General features: G+C 35.1%; 2 protein-coding genes across 2 annotated transcripts; both read left to right on the forward strand.

Annotated features, from left to right (window-relative positions):
- The first annotated feature begins 1,376 nt into the window (after positions 1 to 1,376).
- On the forward strand, positions 1,377 to 12,026 carry LOC128211072 (G-protein coupled receptor 52-like). Its single transcript, XM_052915481.1, has 4 exons — positions 1,377 to 1,536; positions 1,702 to 1,780; positions 10,172 to 10,392; positions 11,718 to 12,026. The coding sequence occupies exons 1-4, from the start codon at positions 1,499 to 1,501 to the stop codon at positions 11,935 to 11,937; spliced, it is 558 nt and encodes a 185-aa protein (XP_052771441.1). The 5' UTR covers positions 1,377 to 1,498; the 3' UTR covers positions 11,938 to 12,026.
- A 679-nt stretch (positions 12,027 to 12,705) lies between these two features.
- LOC128211640 (TRAF3-interacting protein 1-like) lies at positions 12,706 to 13,994 on the forward strand. The gene is made up of 3 exons (XM_052916635.1): positions 12,706 to 12,719; positions 12,909 to 12,940; positions 13,480 to 13,994. Exons 1-3 carry the CDS (start codon positions 12,706 to 12,708, stop codon positions 13,992 to 13,994), a joined length of 561 nt encoding a protein of 186 aa, XP_052772595.1.
- Positions 13,995 to 20,768: the final 6,774 nt, after the last annotated feature.

Raw genomic sequence — 20,768 nt, forward strand, 5'->3', positions numbered from 1 at the left:
AAGGTACAATCTTTTGCAAAGGTATACATATAACCTTGCACGTTCTTGTGTGTTAAGGGATCGAGAAAGAATATGAAATAATGTTTTATTGGAATTGTGTTAAAGAGTTTTCATCCAAAATGAAAAGTCTTCAAGAACTTTAATATGTCGCAAAATTTCTATAGCCTATTGGTTTCGTCTCGATTTAAATATGACATTACAGATCAATACTTTACTTAATTTTACACATTTGCATTTTTTGTTTAATTTTTTTTTGTTTAGTTTTGTCACCTTCATCCGTTCCCATGTAACAGTTTCATAATCGAAAGCAAATGCGCCGAATCGGTCTTTGTAATAATCGCACTCATTTACTGAACAAAATATGTATTGTGGACCTGAAATGACACACAGCCTGACGTTTTGAAAGCATTGTGCTTAATCGTTGCCTTTCACATCTGTTTGATGCTATCAACAACAACAAGCTTAACTGTTTGAATCCACCAGAACAATAAAGTAATAATTCGTTTTAATATATACTGAAACTATTGAATTCCATTTGTAACGGACTCGCCTATGTTGAAGCAAAGAAAGATGCATTTAGTGAATTAGATTAAAAAGGTACCATATTTCCAATAAAGGTAAAAAATGTCAAACTGGATTTGTTTTACGCGCAGGATAGCACGTATATTAAACCTATAATTGTTTATGATTACATATGATTCCCACGTATTCACATGCTATTATGGTGACACACGCCTTAGCAGAAATTCCAATTTTCCTCAGCTCAATTTTCCGCCATAGTTAAACGGCCATGAGAGCTCGTAATTTCTTCAGAATGTCCTACAGTGTGCCAGTGTGATAGCTTGATTAGGGTTGTTATTGAATGCTGACATGATATTGGATGGAATCAGGGAATATAATAGTGTGCATGAGCTAGTTAGGACATATGCGTCTACGCACTCGCTTGCTTTATGTACCAGATGCAAAATAGGTGAACCTATAAAAAATTGGTTATGGAAATAAAATGTAGCGTGCAAGTACATACCTAGAGTTTGTTCCTTGCGCATTTTGACTGTTTTAATTTGACAGTGCTTGAAATCTACCCACCATGGTTGGAGGACTATATAATCAGACGTTCACGTGTGACAGCGCCTCCCACGTCCCGACCTGGAAGGATTATGTGAAAGCCACGATCATCACCCTGGTGTCTCTCGGAATTATTATAGGAAACATATTCTCAGCGGTAGTATTAAACAACCGTAAGAGTAGAACACTGTTTCTGAAGAAAGTCCGCCTTACGATGAACTCTTTGATATGCACCGATCTCAGCATGGGCGTGCTGGTTTGTCCATTTTGTATATACTCGGCACTCTATCATTGTTGGCCATATTCAGAGACGTTTTGTAAAATTGAAGCTTTGCTCATATCAGCACTATTTCACGAATCAACGCTTTCCTTGGTGCTAATTGCTCTAGATCGGTATTGCTCAGTACACCACTATCTACGATACAACAGCATTATGACGTCACGAAAATACGTCATCGCCATTCTGATCACGTGGGTAGCAACATTTACGTGTTACTCAATTGTAATATTCGGTGGGGAACAATTTTACTTCGATGAAATTGGCGTCAATTGTGAACCTTTCTACGTTAATTACAGAGTTACACTGACTGTTATTGTACTGTTCTATTTTGTGCCTTCTATACTATTTTTATACAGCTATGGATCTATATTTACGGCAGCAAATCGCAAAGAAGCGATTCGAGTTTATGGCAGAAATGGCAGATTTTCTGGCAATGTAAGTATCTAAACTGTTCTGTTTATTTTAGTGCAAAAAACATCGTAAAGTAATTAAAAGCATAATTTTACCACAAATTACTTAACGTTGCGGATCCTAAGAAATGTAGTGACCCTTCCACCTTTGTTATATGCTGTATTAAAAAAAATATCAATAACTAAAAAACAAGATTAAATCGGTTAAATTTAACTTGGCAACAAGCTGTGTCCATCATACGGAATGTTTTGGTGTAAATGTGTAAGAAAAGACCAAATCATAGTTGAAATAATCATGCAGTTAGTTCTTGACATATCCTCAATACCAACGTCACTAGAGCATATATCTTTAAACATGGATGCCCTTTTGCTGTTATTGATATTCGACTATGTTTTCTTATAGCACGAATATCAAACTGTGGTTGACATATTCTTAATTTATGGCGGCCTGGCAGTGTGAAGTTTGCGACCTTTTTTATTTTTTATAAATATCGATCTGGCAGCTTAACGGTCTAACGGCATGAGCTACGCGGCCTGGCGTCATAGCCCCCTAAAACAATAAACTGTAGCAGTAATATTACCATTTGTACTGAATAAGTGCCATGATGTTTGACATCTTCGTACCGAACGTGTCCTATTAGTTCAGCAATTTCGCCAATTTGAACTTTACGGCAGATGATTCATTTGCGTTTTTGTTGACTGCAGCGCTAAAACACCACGTATAAAGAAGACACTTTTCTTTTTTCGTTTATTTGATTGATTTCCTTTTTGGCATTGTTTGGTCCAAATAGATGTATCAAGCTCATTTTTGATCAAATTCTGACAAAGCAGCAGTTTTGAACAAATATCTTTTCACAAATAGCGATATAAACACTGGTCTGGATATACCTCAACATAAGTAAGCCTAAATTTATCACCTTATATTTTGTTTTTATTTGCAACATAATCCGGGATTGTAATGCACTTGTCAATTGTAACCACTGCCCCGCCCACCCCTCGTCCTTGTTCCAGGGGTATACCGGGGACAGCAGATGCAATGGGCTGTGTTTTTACCTTTCAGGTGGCCCCGCAGTACCTAGTGAATGTGGTTTTGTCTTCATATTGAAATTAGTCGGGAATAGGCCTCACATAGGTATTCGGGGTTGCAAGGCCATTTGGCAGGGATTTTACCAGCAGTGTGTCCCTGCAGGTCGGGTATTTTACCCGGGCTTTGAGAGACCGGAAGTCAAAGTCCCCGCTATTCCGGACTTGGGGGGGGGGCATATACAATTGGCTGGTGCATAAAAACATCTAAATAACCAAAAAAAGTACTCTGAAAAATACCCTTGTTCTTTTTGTTTTAATAAGCACAAGTCATTGCATTTCCTGTGATAATATTAACAAAATTTAGTCTATGTTATATGGAGTCTGATGTTTGATGATGCCAGCCCAGTGTGTAAGTGATCATTTTTTACAAATCCAAAATAAATCCTAAGTTATGTCTAAATACAGTTGCATATTATGTTAAACTGATTCAGGTAGATTTATAAAAGTCGTTTTAAACTTTTTACTAAAAGCAGGGTTATTTATTATAAGTGATGTTCCGATGATCGATTATAATCGAAAATCGATTGGTTGGGCCTGAAATCGGCGACAATCGATTGTATTTGGTTATAATCGATCATCGAAAAAAAATTGAAAAAAAAATATAAGTAGGTGTTCAGATGTTATCTTTAACAAAATGGCTGATGAAAGCCACAATGAGCAAGTAAAAATGAACTATTTTTTATATAACACTTAATAACTTTAATCATAGACATAACGTATATGCTAATAATGATTAAGAGTTTAATAATGTGCATGAATAAAACTTCACTTAAGGTTTTATCTAGTATTTTAAAATAAAAAACGATTGTACTATCGATAATCGGTTACTTGAGTGGAACCGATTATCGATAGTAAAATTGGAACCGATTCCCATCACTATTTAATATTATGAATGATCGTCATATTAAAGTACGTTTTAATTATATAAGAAATTAGATTTATCCATATAATGTTTGTACTAAACACGGATGAATAAATAGTATGTATTCCGACATTTTCCCAATGTCCATTATGATGGCATTAAAATGGGTTAAAGGGCAATTATTTTGAACAATCTTTCCTATTTAATTTGAATATAAGGAAAAATATATTTTACGCTCTTCGCTCGCTTCGGTTTTTATGAAAACTAACAAAACAAAAAAAATACTTTTTTTTTCGCTCGATCCAATTTTATTTGGCAAAAATCCGAGGAACTAAATATTAATTTGGTGTGGCCTAAAGCAATTAAAAATAAGATATTATGCGCAGTATTCGCTGAATGTTAATTTTAACAATCGAGTATCTACAGTAAGTTTGCCATGCATTCATTATAACCGAGATCCATTACTTTATGATTTATTTAAATTAAAATATTAAAAGAAAACAATTGATGTATAGCTTTATTTACATTGTCCGTTTGTCTGTTGTTTCTTCTTCTTGTCTGTTATTCATCTCTTTTAATTTGTTAACAGTCCTTTTCTTATTTGATGATGATGGTGATAATGATAATGATGATGATGATGGTTACGATGATGATGATGATGATGATTTACATAAAAAAGTAACCAGGATACCTTTTTCCGTTAGATACAACGGCTGCACCTGGAACCAAGAATATCAGCACGTACATTAGTGGTCAACCTGTATGAATAGTTCAAACATTAAACAAAAACTGTTAAAACAAGATGTATATCTACTGGATGTTTTCACGATCACGATAAAAACTGTGAATTACCAACGCACATTCGTCTGTATGTTTGTAGCGATGAACTGTAAACTGTGTAAATTCATTGTTTATAACGCAGCCAACACGTTGATCCCAACAGTTTATTCCATACAGGTAGTCAGAGTAACTTTTTTCTGTTATAAACAATGGCTGCACCTATAGTCGCTGAAAACCTGTGGAAAAATACAATAAAAAATGTCATACAATATGTCATGTAACACTCTAGGAAATTGCATTTTCCCAGTCCGACGTTTGCCTATTTATTTTCAGATGTATAAGTATATACATGAGTCGGAAGTCTGCAACCTAAAAGTGACCAAACTATTTTGCCGTTTTTTGCAAGAAATGTATTGCCTTTCACTACTTTAGGCAAACTGTAACTATTAAATGCATGTATTATGTCCGGATGATAAAAATATGCCATTTTTTCTGGGATTTTTAAAAAAAATGTAAAAAAAGTCGTCCGCACTCCTACGAGCACGCAAAATTTCAAAATTGAGTAAGAAATTAACTGCAAGAACTTGAAATGTATGCAAAGAGACGTAGAACTGCATCATTTGATGCTAAAATGTCATTTGAGTCATGTGCGTTTGAACTAAATGCCAAGTCCCCGGATGTATTCGAGGATGCGCTCTCTATATTTAAGATTGAAAGTGCTTCTTTAGGTTATTATTTTCTTTAAGTCTGCATAATGCAAGTTATTAATTCCTGTTAAAATTGAATTTAGTCCAACGCATCAAAAAGAAAGAACATTTAAGGAATGAATTGCGGGGTTGATGTCATTATCGGGGTATGAACGCAATTGGGTTGGTCAATGTGTGTGGAGTCCGAAGGACTCCACGCGTACTTTGACCAACCCAATTGCGTTCATATCCCCGATAATGACATCAACCCCGCAATTCATACCTTATATTTACACCAATACTTCATTATTTCATTCAAGAATTGTTAAAACAATACTTCATTTCATTTAAGAAAACCTTTCAGTAATCCGTTCTTACCCATTCTGTAAATAGAACGACCCGACTATAACCGGAAACATTTTTTCAAATGACGTCACAATAACGCGGGAAAAGACCAACCACTTGAAATCACTTTAAAACGTAAAATTTAAACACTTCTGGTACCGATATATTTAAAATATAATAAACTAACACTTTTAAAAATGTTGATCTATATTTTACGGGACCTGCAGACACAATACAACCAATAATAAGATCAATAGCTTTCATGTATATTGTTATGCAATGAATTACGTTCCGAACATATCCGAAGATGTTGCGTTCATCGATTGATGAACGCAATTAACGAAAGGCAGTTCATTTAACGAATGGAAGTTGAGGTGTAAATATGCACGAATGTCCTAGTGATTAATATAATTTCTGATGGATTAGAATTTTGCTACCTTCCGGTCAAATGAAAATGGGTTACATCACTAATAGTTAACGGGGCTAAACAGTGAGTGTATTTTCGTTGGGGAAACATGACAAACCTATTGCTATTGCTCAAATCAATTAAATTAAAAATGAAATTATAGGAAAGAAATGATTGGACATAAACGTTAAATGCTAGTAATTACTTTTTTCAGCTCTGAAGTTTGCCTACTTACATTGAAGTGTATTGGTAGTCTGTAATTACAATGATGATGATGATGATGATGATGATGATGATGATGATGATGATGATGATGATGATGATGATGATGATGATGATGATGGTGATGATGATGGTGATGATGACTATTATTACTATTATTATTTTATTATTATTATTATTATTATTATTATTATTATTATTATTATTATTATTATTATTATTATTATTATTTTTAATGATCTATTGAACATGATATGACAAACCTAATGATGTTAAGAAGAAAGCGTTCTTAACCATACGGGCAATAAGGCTACATTTAGCTTAATTAACCAAGAGCAGTTGATCGGCAAGTCTTGAAATTATTGATTCATTGCTTGTAACTCTACCACAAAGTTGGGCCCAACAGTTTTATTCCATAGAAGTTAACAGACTACTATTCCTTCTTAGAAACAATTGCTGCACCAAGAGCCAATGACATACTCTCCGACTGCACGTACAATGGCGGACAAATTGTGGACAAATTCTATATAAACTGTGAAGTCTAAGGAACATCCTCGGCATCCGTTTGCTTCTTATATAATGTACGCATAAAACAGTTTTGCAAACCTCTTTTTTTAGAAAAAAAATGCTGTATGCAATAATTGGATTTCCCGTAATAACAATAATGTTACAAATGTAACAATTGTTTTATGTTGTAGTATATCATAAGTATTTGAATATTTTTGTAGACTTAATCACGTTCATTGTCTGCAAAGAGTAAAGTGTCGTTAGCATAAAGGAGAATAAGTAACTGAATTTACATAATTGTCTCATTTGCATCTACTTCTATAGAAACTCTAGATCATGTTCTTTTAAGGAATTCCTCTAAATCGTTAAGGTAAATAGAAAATAAAATCGAAGAAAGGTTTTCTCCCTGACGGACTCCACAAAAGCTTGGGAACATAGGAGACAGATGCCCATTGATGGATCGCATGGTTTTATATCATTGTACATGTTTTTTATGACTGTGAGGATTTTACCCTGTAAGCCTGTTTGTATTAGCTTATGCGACAAACCAGCTCGTCAGACAGAGTCGAATGCGGCCGAAAAATCAATAAATAAGCAAAACAGTTAATTTTTCTGGGCTCTAAGTTTACTTATAAGGAAATGCAATATAAGAATATGATCGCAGATTCGGATATCACGAGGCGCAAACCGAGTGAAATCGAAATCTGCAAAAATCCACGAGAGTCGAACACGACCTTCCGGACCAAAACGCAGTATTAATAACCCTTTTATTATATACATTACTGGTTAGATCACTTAAATGCCACATATTTACATTATAAATGTCATTTTAACGACGCACTATTTTGTTTTATGACTTAATTTTAACATCGCGCAACGATACTTGTTATGACGTGCCGTCACAAAAGTGGAATACGGCTGTATTGCACTGGAGTGGAATACGGACTACCGTATGTTGCTATATGTATTGCGTGTGTATTTATGATGGGTATATAATAAAAAACATATATTTTACAACAAATCATTAACATATTAATTCAGAGCTCTATTGGTAAGATATAAGTCGAACAAATGTACTACGTTTATTTAAAGTCTACACTCCATTTTCATTCAGTAAAACTTATTCAAGAACATTCTGTAGGGGCAATAATTAATGAAAGTGTTCTTCAAAAGAGATCTGTTATGATATCAGAGTCGATGAATTTGTGAACCATTTTAAAAACATGTCTTGTACTCCACATGCTAGCACTTTCAATGTGGATGTGAAAGTTGGGACATTTCTAACAAAAACGCTTCTTTCTTGACTGAGTTTTTTTATCGTTTTAAAATGAAATCGTTTAGAAAATTTGATACAAAATAAACACTCATATATGATCCTCTTTTTCAAACATGTGTATTCAATATTGCTGAAAGCCACCATGTGAAGTTCAATAATGTCTGTAGTAAACTTTGGCGTTAGTCGTGGTCATTGGTTACAAGAATAAATCCTACGTAAGCAGTTGAAAAGATGCTATAAACAGAAACATTGAGGCTAATGACATGTGTGCTTAGGATTGAATTCTTAGTGCAGTTACGTAAGATGTAACTGGACATGGCGTGTTATGACCTCATGTGCATTCTCGTACAATAACCTCACAAATGTGTAACGATAGTTTGATACTTAACGAAGTACAAGTACTACGCTAAATTACCAATAACAGCAGAGACGATAAATTGACGGACATTGCAGTAACTGCATCGTGCAAGCGTGGCTGCATGTGTATTTGAATCCAGAGGTTGACGTTAACAACAATCCTCCAACCCCCTACGCTATTTGCTTCAATGGAATCGATTTCAAAGTTCCACCGTTTCTTTAAAATAATAAGCAGATCATGCTGAGCAATGTGAGTCACCTTTGAGTGTGACATTTAAACCCTTAAAAAATGACCAAAATAATACACGTGTGGATCTGTGTAGCACATGTGTTGTTGTCCCAGCTTACAAACGTTAACAATGCATTGATAACATAAGCAGAGCATGTGTGTTAATTCAGTAACCTGAAAGTGTTTGAAAGTTTTTTATTAGTCAAGGCTCATTTCGAGCATCTGACAAAACAGTGCAGTATAATAAACAATATTAACATTTAAACATGTTTAAAACAAAATAACAATGACAACGATAATGGGTTTAGTAAAACATGCAAGATTTTTTTTAAAGTTCAAAGATGGAGAATGAGACATATTATTATGATTATGAAATTATATCATGTGAACAAGGAACACCGGCATAAAATATTATCTAAACAAAAACATTATTTTTTTACAGAATAAAGATAATCTTAGCAATGTTAATTTACTTGTACTATTCATAAGCTGATCAAATTTGAAAGTGTTAGGATGATTGTAATAATAAGAGTCATGTGTTACTATTTCTTTCTATATTCAAAAATCTTCTTTTTTCAATAGGCAGTTTATAATTAACAGTTCGAAATTTACACAATATATTAGCAGGGTTAGGGGATAATACATGAACATAATTTTCAATGGAAAATTCCTTTTTAAAGATGCGATAATTTAGACATTTACTTGATTGATCTATTGTGCTTAACCATTTTTGGATAAACTGGTCACGAAGTCGATGTTTAACAAGGTTTTTAAAGCAACTGGAGGATTAACATTTTGATCTAACCAAAAGCTTGACAATCCAAGGCTATTTAAAGTTGTTATGTACACAATGAATCCAGCTAAAATTTGCAACATTGTCAGCATACATGTTAAGCAAACTTCTATACAAAATATTTGAGATTTTCGAATGTTTAGACATAACAACGTTACACCAATAAGAAAGAATTTGACTTTTAATACGTACAGAAATTGGTAAAATTCCAAGTTCCCCATAAACCAAACAGTTCGGAGTAGACTGCTTTAGCTTGAGGATAAGTGTACAAAAGTTTAACTGGAAGCGATCAATTAATTCCAGGTTTTTAATTCCCCATACTTCTGATCCATACCTAAGAATAGGGGCTATCATTGAGTCAAAAAGACTCAGCTGCATATCAATAGGCAGTAATAATGTACGCGCCTTGTTAACAACTGAAAACATAGCCTTTCTAGCTTGATTGATAAGACATTTTTTTTGTGTCATTAAAATTTCCATTATAAGAGAATTTAACTTCAAGATATGAGAAACTATCCACAATTTCAATATTATTACCATCAAAATGAAAATTTGTAATATTTCTTAGTCCTCTTTTGTTCTTCCAAAATATAACTATCTTTGTTTTATCCGTATCTACTTGTAAACTCCATCTCTGGCAGTATTCAGACATAGCGCTCAAAGCGGATTCTATTTGTTTTAAACGTGTTTATTTCCCTTGAGGGGTCGATATTGGGGCATTTGTTTTGTTCTTGTGATAGCTATTCTCGCCACACTGAATTGTATCACGTTTTTCATATATATATATATATATATATATATATATATATATATATATATATATATATATATATATATTCCTTTAACCCATGCACATTATCTTTCCAGCGAAATCACGCCGTGTCTCAGATCCTGCGCACATCAAAATACCTGGCGGCCATAACGATGGGTTTCTTTTTGGCCGTTACGCCGTGGACATTGTGCACGTTCGTCATAGCCGTTGTTGACATCAAATTGGACGAAGACGTCGACTTTGCTGTCACGTGGGTAGCCATCAGCAACAGCTTTTGGAACGTATTCATTTACAGTGTTATGAATCGGAAATTCAGGTACCTTACCAGTATATGCCCAAGTCTTAGTTAAAGATACTGATTCTTAAATAATTATAAAGTCTATTATTTAAATGGTTGGTTACCTTACCATTTGTAAAATTAACATTTTACAGCGAATTGATGCATATATTTTTTTTATTCATATATAAATTGTTTTCTTTGTTGGGAAATATCTATGAGAGGTTAAGTCTAAGATATTTAATTTAACGTCGGTAAAGTTATGCTGAACAATATATTTCAGCGTCTTTATGCCACTTGACGTCAACATTATACATTCATATATTGAATATAAACCACCTAATTAGGCCATTATCTGGGCAAAGTTTTTCTGAGTTAATTTTTTTGTGTGTCTTGGAATGAGCCAATGTTTGAGTTAATATCTGCGAACCAGTGATAAAAGACTGCTGACAACAGATCAGATTGCAGATTTTCATTCGAAAATTAAGGTTTTATGGCTAAAAGCGTTACTAACGGTTTAAGAAAAATGCATAAAACTTCTTTTTTTAAACTTAAATAAGAAAATCTGCGATCTGATAGATTTCAGCAGTCTTATATAACTGGATTCCATGCTTTTTCGCATAAATTGGCTCGTTCCTAGACATTTTTTTTAAAGTTGTCAAAACGTTCAATCTGTGAGAGTGCAGCTTTTAAGATATGCTAAATTTGTTATCCATCATACATTCCATGTAATACTACACATATTAAATAAATCTCAGTCATTTTAAATTCTGATTGTGCAGCCGGAATGCACTGTTTCTTTTATTTTCAAATTCATAGTTTTGGGTATCATTTATGGTCGAGCAATAATTGTTACCCAGTGCCATCGTCGGAAACCCCCGTTACACACTACGCTATGCTTCGTTGTGTATGAATAAAGTGTAACGGAAGAAAGTACCGTGCCGACGATGACCTAGTGCGAACACCGCATGCAGGAACGGAATTCCGAAAATGAGTGTATCTTTTGATAGTCAACCGGCTTGTCTTTCGAAGGTTATCGGAGTCCTTACAGTAGTAAATTTTGTTTGATAACAATGTTTAAGTCAATTGCGCTACAATGTATTTTTCATTTTCTATGATGTGTACATTTGGAGTTCCATTGCAGTTTTTAATCCGTTTATTTAAAGACTTTCCAAAATCCAAAAAGAAGGAGTTTCTTTCACAGATTAAGAGTACAAATCAAGTACTGTATAACATTTTCCTTTTTGTTTGGTAATGATGTCCTGCGTCATTTAAACTTACTAGATAGATATATGCTAAATAGAAACTAACGAGTGACAACACGCCATATATGTATTATCATATAATTGTCGCCTGTTTTTCAGATTAGCCGCTTTGTCCTTGGCGAGAGGTAAGACTTTGCGGAATGGCGGCTTCCAAATGAAGCAACAAACTTTCAGAACGGATTCCCATTCATTCAGTCAGGACGCGCATGCGTCCACGAGTAAAGATCACGTGACATCAGCACAAAAGTTCGCGTCACGTTGTGCTTCCATTCACAGCGTCGCTGATTCTGTGATAGTTGAGTCGTCGCTAGATCATTGATAAACAATAACATGTTTATTCGCTTCCCCATAATAAGCATCCTGGTATTACACTAGTATGCAAATAATGAACATTCAATGTATACTACATGTTTGTGCACTATGAAGTAATACTCTTCAAGGACTTATTTCATGCTTTTAGTGATTCATAAAAGAATAAACCTGACGTGTAACAGCGAGTTAGTTTAAATATAATGTCTTTTTTGCCCGATCCACACTATTAAAACGAAAATAAACGCAAACAGTCCAAATATGAAGAAAAAATGACGTCATTTCAAGTCGGACGTTACTTGGCTAAAATATGGCCCGGTTATCCAATTGAATTAAAACTAATAATTATTTCATTAATTTATAAGCATGAAATAAAAAGAATCGTTTCAGTGAAATATGGCAATTTATATTTCACATCGTGAACACAAAAAGCAAATATTTTACTCGTGACAAAGCCACCTTCACAGTAAAAAATATTGCTATCTTTTACTAAAATAAATGCATATCAACATTATTGAAAACATCTGAAGTCTAAAATTACGTTTAAAACCAATAAACAGTATGAAAATACACTTTCGATTATTCCGATTCGACAATCGATTGTTTTTTTCATTTCGATTCGATTTTCGATTTTTAAAATGTCTGACTGTGAGTGATGACACTATTCACCTTGTGAAACTTAATTTGTTTGAGAAAATATAAAACTTTTTAAAGGTAGTTACATATAAAGAGGATAATTGTTCTTTTCGGTGTAAGATCATTAAGTATTTTTAACCGAATGAGTACCAAAAGGTATATATTACACGAGTGGCATGGCAACGACTGATTTCTATACCTGTGGTGTTCACGAGGTTAAATATACTGCGATCTTATACTGAAATGAACATATATTTTCTTTTTATAATATGCCTAAAAAGGATACTAAATGTCATTTATTTGTTGATTTTCAGAACTCATTATGCAACCGTATCGTCATTTCAGTTATGACGTAATTGAAATTGTGTCCCAGCCCCGTGGGCTTTAACGTTTGATTTGAAAGTGTGAGCGGGGTAAATTTATAAACAGTGAAACATATCGAAATTTTATTTCACTGTTTGAACAGTGAAATATCACTTTTATTTTACTTATATAACTCTATAACGCATACAATAAATTATAATGCTGTCCTTATTTTCTCAAAAGGTACTTACATCAGATCGTAAGAAGGCTTTTACCGATGAAAAAAAACCAGCCTTGCACGATTTTTTCGTCACGTTAACAGTCGACAGAAACGATTGGGGGCAGCAGAACATTTTTATGCACATTCCCCTTGACAAGGAAAGTCGGAGGGCCATTGTGAAAGTGCCGGATCACCCCGCGACAAGGAAAGTCGGAGGGTCATTGTGAATGTGCCGGATCACCCCTTGACAAGGAAAGTCGGAGGGTCATTGTGAATGTGCCGGATCACCCCGTGACAAGGAAAGTCGGAGGGTCATTGTGAATGTGCCGGATCACCCCGTAACAAGGAAAGTCGGAGGGTCATTGTGAATGTGCCGGATCACCCCGTGACAAGGAAAGTCGGAGGGTCATTGTGAATGTGCCGGATCACCCCGTAACAAGGAAAGTCGGAGGGTCATTGGATCAACCCGTGACAAGGAAAGTCGGAGGGTCATTGGATCAACCCGTGACAAGGAAAGTCGGAGGGTCATTGGATCAACCCGTGACAAGGAAAGTCGGAGGGTCATTGGATCACCCCGTGACAAGGAAAGTCGGAGGGTCATTGGATCACCCCGTGACAAGGAAAGTCGGAGGGTCATTGGATCACCCCGTGACAAGGAAAGTCGGAGGGTCATTGGATCACCCCGTGACAAGGAAAGTCGGAGGGTCATTGGATCAACCCGTGACAAGGAAAGTCGGAGGGTCATTGGATCAACCCGTGTCAAGAAAAGTCGGAGGGTCATTGGATCAACCCGTGACAAGGAAAGTCGGAGGGTCATTGGATCAACCCGTGACAAGGAAAGTCGGAGGGTCATTGGATCACCCCGTGACAAGGAAAGTCGGAGGGTCATTGGATCAACCCGTGTCTAGGAAAGTCGGAGGGTCATTGTGAATGTGCCGGATCACCCCGTGACTAGGAAAGTCGGAGGGTCATTGGATCAACCCGTGACAAGGAAAGTCGGAGGGTCATTGGATCAACCCGTGTCTAGGAAAGTCGGAGGGTCATTGGGAACGTGCCGGTTCACCAACAGACAGGGATGAAAGAATGTTCTCATGTGCTGTTTGTTGACATAGTGAAAATTCCACACTGAAATGAATACACATTTCAAGGTCATGGAGTGATGGAAATAGGACGTACTTGCACAGCATGACGATCAGTATACAAGCGTTAACAAACATTCATATCGATGAATCATTGTAGCACATACAATAGTTTAAATCCGGAGACAAGGGCGGTGATATTTTGTAATTGTTGGTTTTATTCTGATGTTCTGGGCCAGGATCTGTGTCCCCTGATATGACAGGTGCTTCCAATATAGCATTATTCCCTGTTGTGGCTCTCCCCTGTATGCGAGATTACTATTGTCTCTTAAACTGACATGCTCAAGTTGCATATATATTTGGAGACTAAGCACTTATTATTTGTTATTAAGACGTTTTGTTTTCGTGGAAGCAATAAAGAAATCACCACATTTGCTTTGTTGGTGTATTTCGTGCACGTTGTCTGAAATAATACGATGTCCGGTCCCTCAACATTATTGATAAATGATCAAAGTCAATGACCTTTTTGGTAGTAAATATGACTTCTTTATGAACAATTTAGTTTTGTCCATTTATGCTATTTTCACTGTGACGCCTGATGTTGGAAGTACCTACGTATAACACTTGTTCCTTAGCAGGAGTTATGTTTATGGCCTTTTCACATTTTGTTTTGGTATGTTGCCAAGCTGTGGTACTTTGAAGGACTGGTTTTGCTGACATTGTATTACTGTTTTGCAATGAATTGTCTTGTTTGGAAGTGTTTTTTTAATCAGACGGAAAGGAATCTTTTCAACGAAGCTCATTTCCAGCGGATGAACTTTTTTATTGTCGATGTTAGTTCTTTTTCTGGCATGCAATTTGAGATGCTGTTTTTTTTCTTTGCTGCCTTTAATGTCTTTGTCTTTTTGAGCTATTTCCACGCAATTATCTTTCTCCTCAATTCTTAAGACCATTTTGTACCCTTATGTGGCATGTTTCAGCGCAGTTCAGGTTTTTTTCAAGTATTTTTTTTTTGCAGCTTTGTTCTGCTTGTGATATTTAATACTGCAGTGTTTTATGCAAACCTTTTTGTGTTTGTTTATATTTTCTGTTCACACTTCAATATCAGTCTCGGCTTAATTTGCTCTTTTCGTAAAAGTTTCAAGTCCCTGATGATAATTGTTCTTGTTTTTCTTTTTCGAACCTCGCTTATTTTAGGCGATATCAATATGACGTAACAAACCACGTGGTATGACCACATTAGCAAACCAAATAGTCGTTAAATTATTTTAAGTGGGAAAACGTATGGACAAGGTTACTGATTCACGGATATTATAAGCAACATGTTGTGATAATTGTTTATACACATTGAAAATTGTAAAGGCAAATGCACTAGGTTCATATGTAACTAGAAGCGCCGCAATGCGACGAAATCAGGTTTTTGTTATGGGCAATCAGAAATTATAGCCAATTAATTTGTTGCATGACTTTATCTTTACTTTTATCAAAAAGAGACGTAACTGAAAATTTCTCTAATTAAGTATCTTATGTGTTTAGTTTCGCTGCAACATTCATACTAAGTCTCATGTGAATATCTTTTACCTATTTTTTTGCATATGACAATGATTTAACTTTCTGCAAGTCAACATCACTGAATACCAATGACAAATGTTTAATCTGATTATTAACACTTTTATAAAATGTAAATTCACTGTTTGCTGAGCAATATTTGAGAAAATGGCAATCATATTTCTAAACAATACTGCAACGGAAATCTTACAAGATGTCAATCAAATTTCTAATCAATACTGCATCACCAATGCTGCAAGAGTGCCATAAGCTGGATTAAGGCATAAACTTGTTACCCAATAAAGTAAGAAAGTTTTGTTTTTCTATAAATCAACAGAAAAATTAACTTGCCTTGTAAAATATTCTCAAAATATCAGTTGTCTGCTTTTTGAAAAAAACCTTAAGTTTGTAAGTTACACTCAACAAATCAAGTACCTTGACCTTCTTCCCCACCCTCAAAAGCAAGTTCAATCTGCAGCTTCATATAAGCTATATTCACACTAAGATTCATCACTATCCATCAATTCTAACTAAGTTATTGGGCAGAAAAACATTTTTCTATTTTTAGGAACAGTGACCTTGACCCCACCTCCCAAGCTAGCTCTTCACATAAGCTACCTTCGCTCTAAGTTTCATCAATATCTATCAATGCTAACTAAAGTTATTGGGTAGAAACCATTTTTTTTATTTTTAGCAACAGTGACCTTGACCCCCCCTCAAAAGAAATTCCAAGCTTGCTCTTCACATAAGCTACTAGTACCTACACACAAAATTTCGTCAATATCTATCAATCCTAACTTAAGTTATTGGGCAGAAACCATTTTTCTATTTTTAGTAACAGTGACCTTGACCTTAGCACCACCTCCCTCAAAAGCAATCCCAAGCTAGCTCTTTACATAAGCTACCCACACACCAAGTTTAATCAATATCTATCAATGCTATCAAAAGTTATTTGGCATTTTTTTTCTATTTCAGGTAACAGTGACATTTATCGTAGCCCCTCACAACTCAAAAGCAATCCCAAGCTAGCTCTTCACATGCTACCTACACACCAAGTTTCATCAATATCTGTCAATCCTAACTAAAGTGATTGGGCGGAAACCATTTTTCTATTTTTACTAATAGTGACCTTGAACTTAGCCCCTCCCCACTCAAAAGCAATTCCAAGCTAGCTCTTCACATAAGCTACCTACACACAAAGTTTCATCAATATCTATCAATGCTAATTTATGTTATTGGGCAGAAACCGTTTTTCTATTTTTAGTAACAGGCGACCTTGACCTTAGCCCCACCCCATTCAAAAGCAATCCCAAGCTAGCTCTTCACATAAGCTACCTACACAACAAGTTTCATCAATATCGGTCAATGCTAACTAAAGTTATTGGGCATAAACCATTTTTCTATTTTAAGTAACAGTGACCTTGACCATTTTTCTATTTTAAGTAAAAGTGACCTTGACCTTAGCCCCTCCCCACTCAAAAGCAATCCCAAGCTAGCTCTTCACATAAGCAACTTACACACCAAGTTTCATCAATATCGGTCAATGCTAACTAAAGTTATTGGGCAGAAACCATTTTTCTATTTTAAGTAACTGTGACCTTGACCTTAGCCCCTCCCCCTCAATAGCAATCCCAAGCTAGCTCTTCACATAAGCTACCTACACACCAACTTTCGTCAATATCTATCAATCCTCACTAAAGTTATTGGGCAAAAAACATTTTTCTATTTTTAGTAACAGGCGACCTTGACCATAGCCCCACCCCCTTTTAAAGCAATCCCAAGCTAGCTCTTCACATAAGCTACCAACACACCAAGTTTCATCAATATCTGTCAATGCGAACTAAAGTTATTGGACAGAAACCATTTTTCTATTTTAAGTAACAGTGACCTTGACCATTTTTCTATTTTAAGTAATAGTGACCTTGACCATAGCCCCTCCCCACTCAAAAGCAATCTCAAGCTAGCTCTTCACATAAGCAACTTACACATCAAGTTTCGTCAATATCTATCAATGCTAACTAAAGTTATTGGGCAGAAACCATTTTTCTATTTTTAGTTTTCGTTGAAAACCTGGTTAATAAAAGTGTGTGCGTTATCAGGACATATATCATTGCAATATACATAATGTGTTTTACAGCTTAATGCATACTCCTCTATAAAACAAAGTTTACATAAATATGACCAATACAAATTTTGAGGTTGGGGGTTCTTATGGCGTTTAATTTACCCCCAGCTTTGATTCTGACATTTTTGTTGTTCGTTGGTAACGGTATCCGTCATTTAATTTGAATAAATGATATTTTTCACTTCCTATCCTTGTTTTGACAATTACTCGAAACAAATGAACTCAACTCATACTTTTAAGAGAATACTCATAAATACAAATTATAGCGATAAAACATGCGTAACTGTGTGTTAGTTAATTGCTGGTTCTTTACTGCTGCTCTTAGGAACACTACTGTATTATACGTAACTCTGTGTCGTATATTTTTCCGACTATTGAACTCATTTATTGTCAATAGATAACCAAGCGATAAAGGAAATCAAGCCGCTCATATTCAAGGCCTTTATGCTGTCCAATTCAATATGATGTTGAATCTTCGTGTCTTCTTTATATTGGAATGACATCATCAAGAGGCCTTACGACCCTTAGTCTTCTGTTCATTGGAATGTTTGAAGCCGTTTGAACCACACTCATATACATGTGAACTCGTGCCAATATGCTTGTAATGTTAATGTCCAAAGGAAATATGCATTTTTGTTAAGATGCACTCAGATTTTCAGCAAAACTCTGATAAATTGTATTTGCTCAAATCCTTTAACACAGCAAAATATGTTGAAAATAACAAAAATGTAATGTTTAACTCATGGAAAAGATACCTCAAAACCAAATGAAAAGTCTTTTCGATTGTTTTAATTGTTTGGCTTCCCCGCCGTATCTTGCATTGCAGAAGAGACTAAATTAAAAATGAGATGATCCTTGAAATATATTGCATCTCAAGGTACAATGTGAACACAGCATGATTGACAAAAAATCCGGTCAAGATAAAAATGGACATTGAACCCAATACAAAATACTAAAGCAAGCTTTAGTTCTGACGAGCTGTCAAATAAAGGATCCTATTTTCTGACTTGTAATTGTAATATTGATCGCTATTGGAACTCAGTTCAATTAAATTTAAACATCGTTTATTCTCTCATGCCATAATGTGGCAAATGAATTTTAATTAAACAATATTCACACATTGCATGGCGGCAGATACATGATTAATAAAATTTAGAATGTGATACTAGTACATATACATTGATGGAGAATTAAACAAACCAGCAAAACAAGTTTAAAGAAGAATTCAATTTCATAAAATTCATTAATGAGGATATTACCATATGGTTAAATGTTTATAAGAATACAACTTGGGCATAATGGCAAACGGATTAAACATGAAACTTACAGAACGACCGCGTTGCACCTTTCGATTTACAGTGCGAATGTATTTATGGTTACATTAAATTCTTTTTAATATTTTAAATCTTATGTCTCAAAATCTAAAAGATTCCAGCAACTCGCCTGGGTATTATTTAGTAAATAAATCTTTAACTGACAAGGATGACATCATGAAAACTACAGGTGCAACCCTGCAGTCACACCCAACCCGTGAACCTAAGCAAAACAGACAATCAACGAGCACCACTTGAGGCAACAAACACAGCGCCTATAAAGTAAGACCCTCCTCCTCTCCCCCAAAAAACAATGTGTGTAGGTGCAACCCACGAGCTAAGTTCTTTCGTATGATTTACCGTTTTTCAGAAAAATGCAAAGCAAATATTGTTGTTCTTTGGCACGGCAACATGAATATATAGAGGATCTTTCATGAGTCGTTATATATGATACACGGCAACATGAATATATAGAGGATCTTTCATGAGTCGTTATATGATACACGGCAAAATGAATATATAGAGGATCTTTCATGAGTCGTTATATATGATACACGGCAACATGAATATATAGAGGATCTTTCATGAGTCGTAATTTATGATACACGGCAACATGAATTAAAGAGGATCAGTCATGAGTCGCTATATATGATACACGGCAACATGAATATATAGAGGATCAGTCATGAGTCGTTATATAATACACGGCAACATGGATATATAGAGGATCAGTCATGAGTCGTTATATGATACACGGCAACATGAATATATAGAGGATCAGTCATGAGTCGTTATATATGATACACGGCAACATGAATATATAGAGGATCTTTCATGAGTCGTAATTTATGATACACGGCAACATGAATATATAGAGGATCAGTCATGAGTCGCTATATATGATACACGGCAACATGAATATATAGAGGATCAGTCATGAGTCGTTATATAATACACGGCAACATGGATATATAGAGGATCTTTCATGAGTCGTTATATATGATACACGGCAACATGAATATATAGAGGATCTTTCATGAGTCGTATTTTATGATACACGGCAACATGAATATATAGAGGATCAGTCATGAGTCGCTATATATGATACACGGCAACATGAATATATAGAGGATCAGTCATGAGTCGTTATATAATACACGGCAACATGGATATATAGAGGATCAGTCATGAGTCGTTACATGATACACGGCAACATGAATATATAGAGGATCAGTCATGAGTCGTTATATATGATACACGGCAACATGAATATATAGAGGATCTTTCATGAGTCGTTATATATGATACACGGCAACATGAATATATAGAGGATCAGTTATGAGTCGTTATATGATACACGGCAACATGAATATATAGAGGATCAGTCATGAGTCTTTATATGATACACGGCAACATGAATATATAGAGGATCAGTCATGAGTCGTTATATGATACACGGCAACATGAATATATAGAGGATCAGTCATGAGTCGTTATATATGATACACGGCAACATGAATATATAGAGGATCAGTCATGAGTCGTTATATATGATACACGGCAACATGAATATATAGAGGATCAGTCATGAGTCGTTATATGATACACGGCAACATG

The sequence above is a fragment of the Mya arenaria genome, chromosome 12 (assembly GCF_026914265.1).
Source record: "Mya arenaria isolate MELC-2E11 chromosome 12, ASM2691426v1".
In the NCBI taxonomy this organism is placed as follows: Eukaryota; Metazoa; Mollusca; class Bivalvia; order Myida; family Myidae; genus Mya; species Mya arenaria.

Excerpts from the sequence above, each read along its gene's own strand:
- LOC128211072 (XM_052915481.1), top strand. The coding sequence starts at position 1,499 with ATGACGTCACGAAAATACGTCATCGCCATTCTGATCAC. Across the intron at positions 1,537-1,701 it reads GTCATCGCCATTCTGATCAC|CTATGGATCTATATTTACGG; the intron begins GTGGGTAGCAAC and ends ATTTTTATACAG. Across the intron at positions 10,393-11,717 it reads GTTATGAATCGGAAATTCAG|ATTAGCCGCTTTGTCCTTGG; the intron begins GTACCTTACCAG and ends CCTGTTTTTCAG.
- LOC128211640 (XM_052916635.1), top strand. Across the intron at positions 12,941-13,479 it reads TGAAATTGTGTCCCAGCCCC|GAAAGTCGGAGGGTCATTGT; the intron begins GTGGGCTTTAAC and ends CCCCGTGACAAG.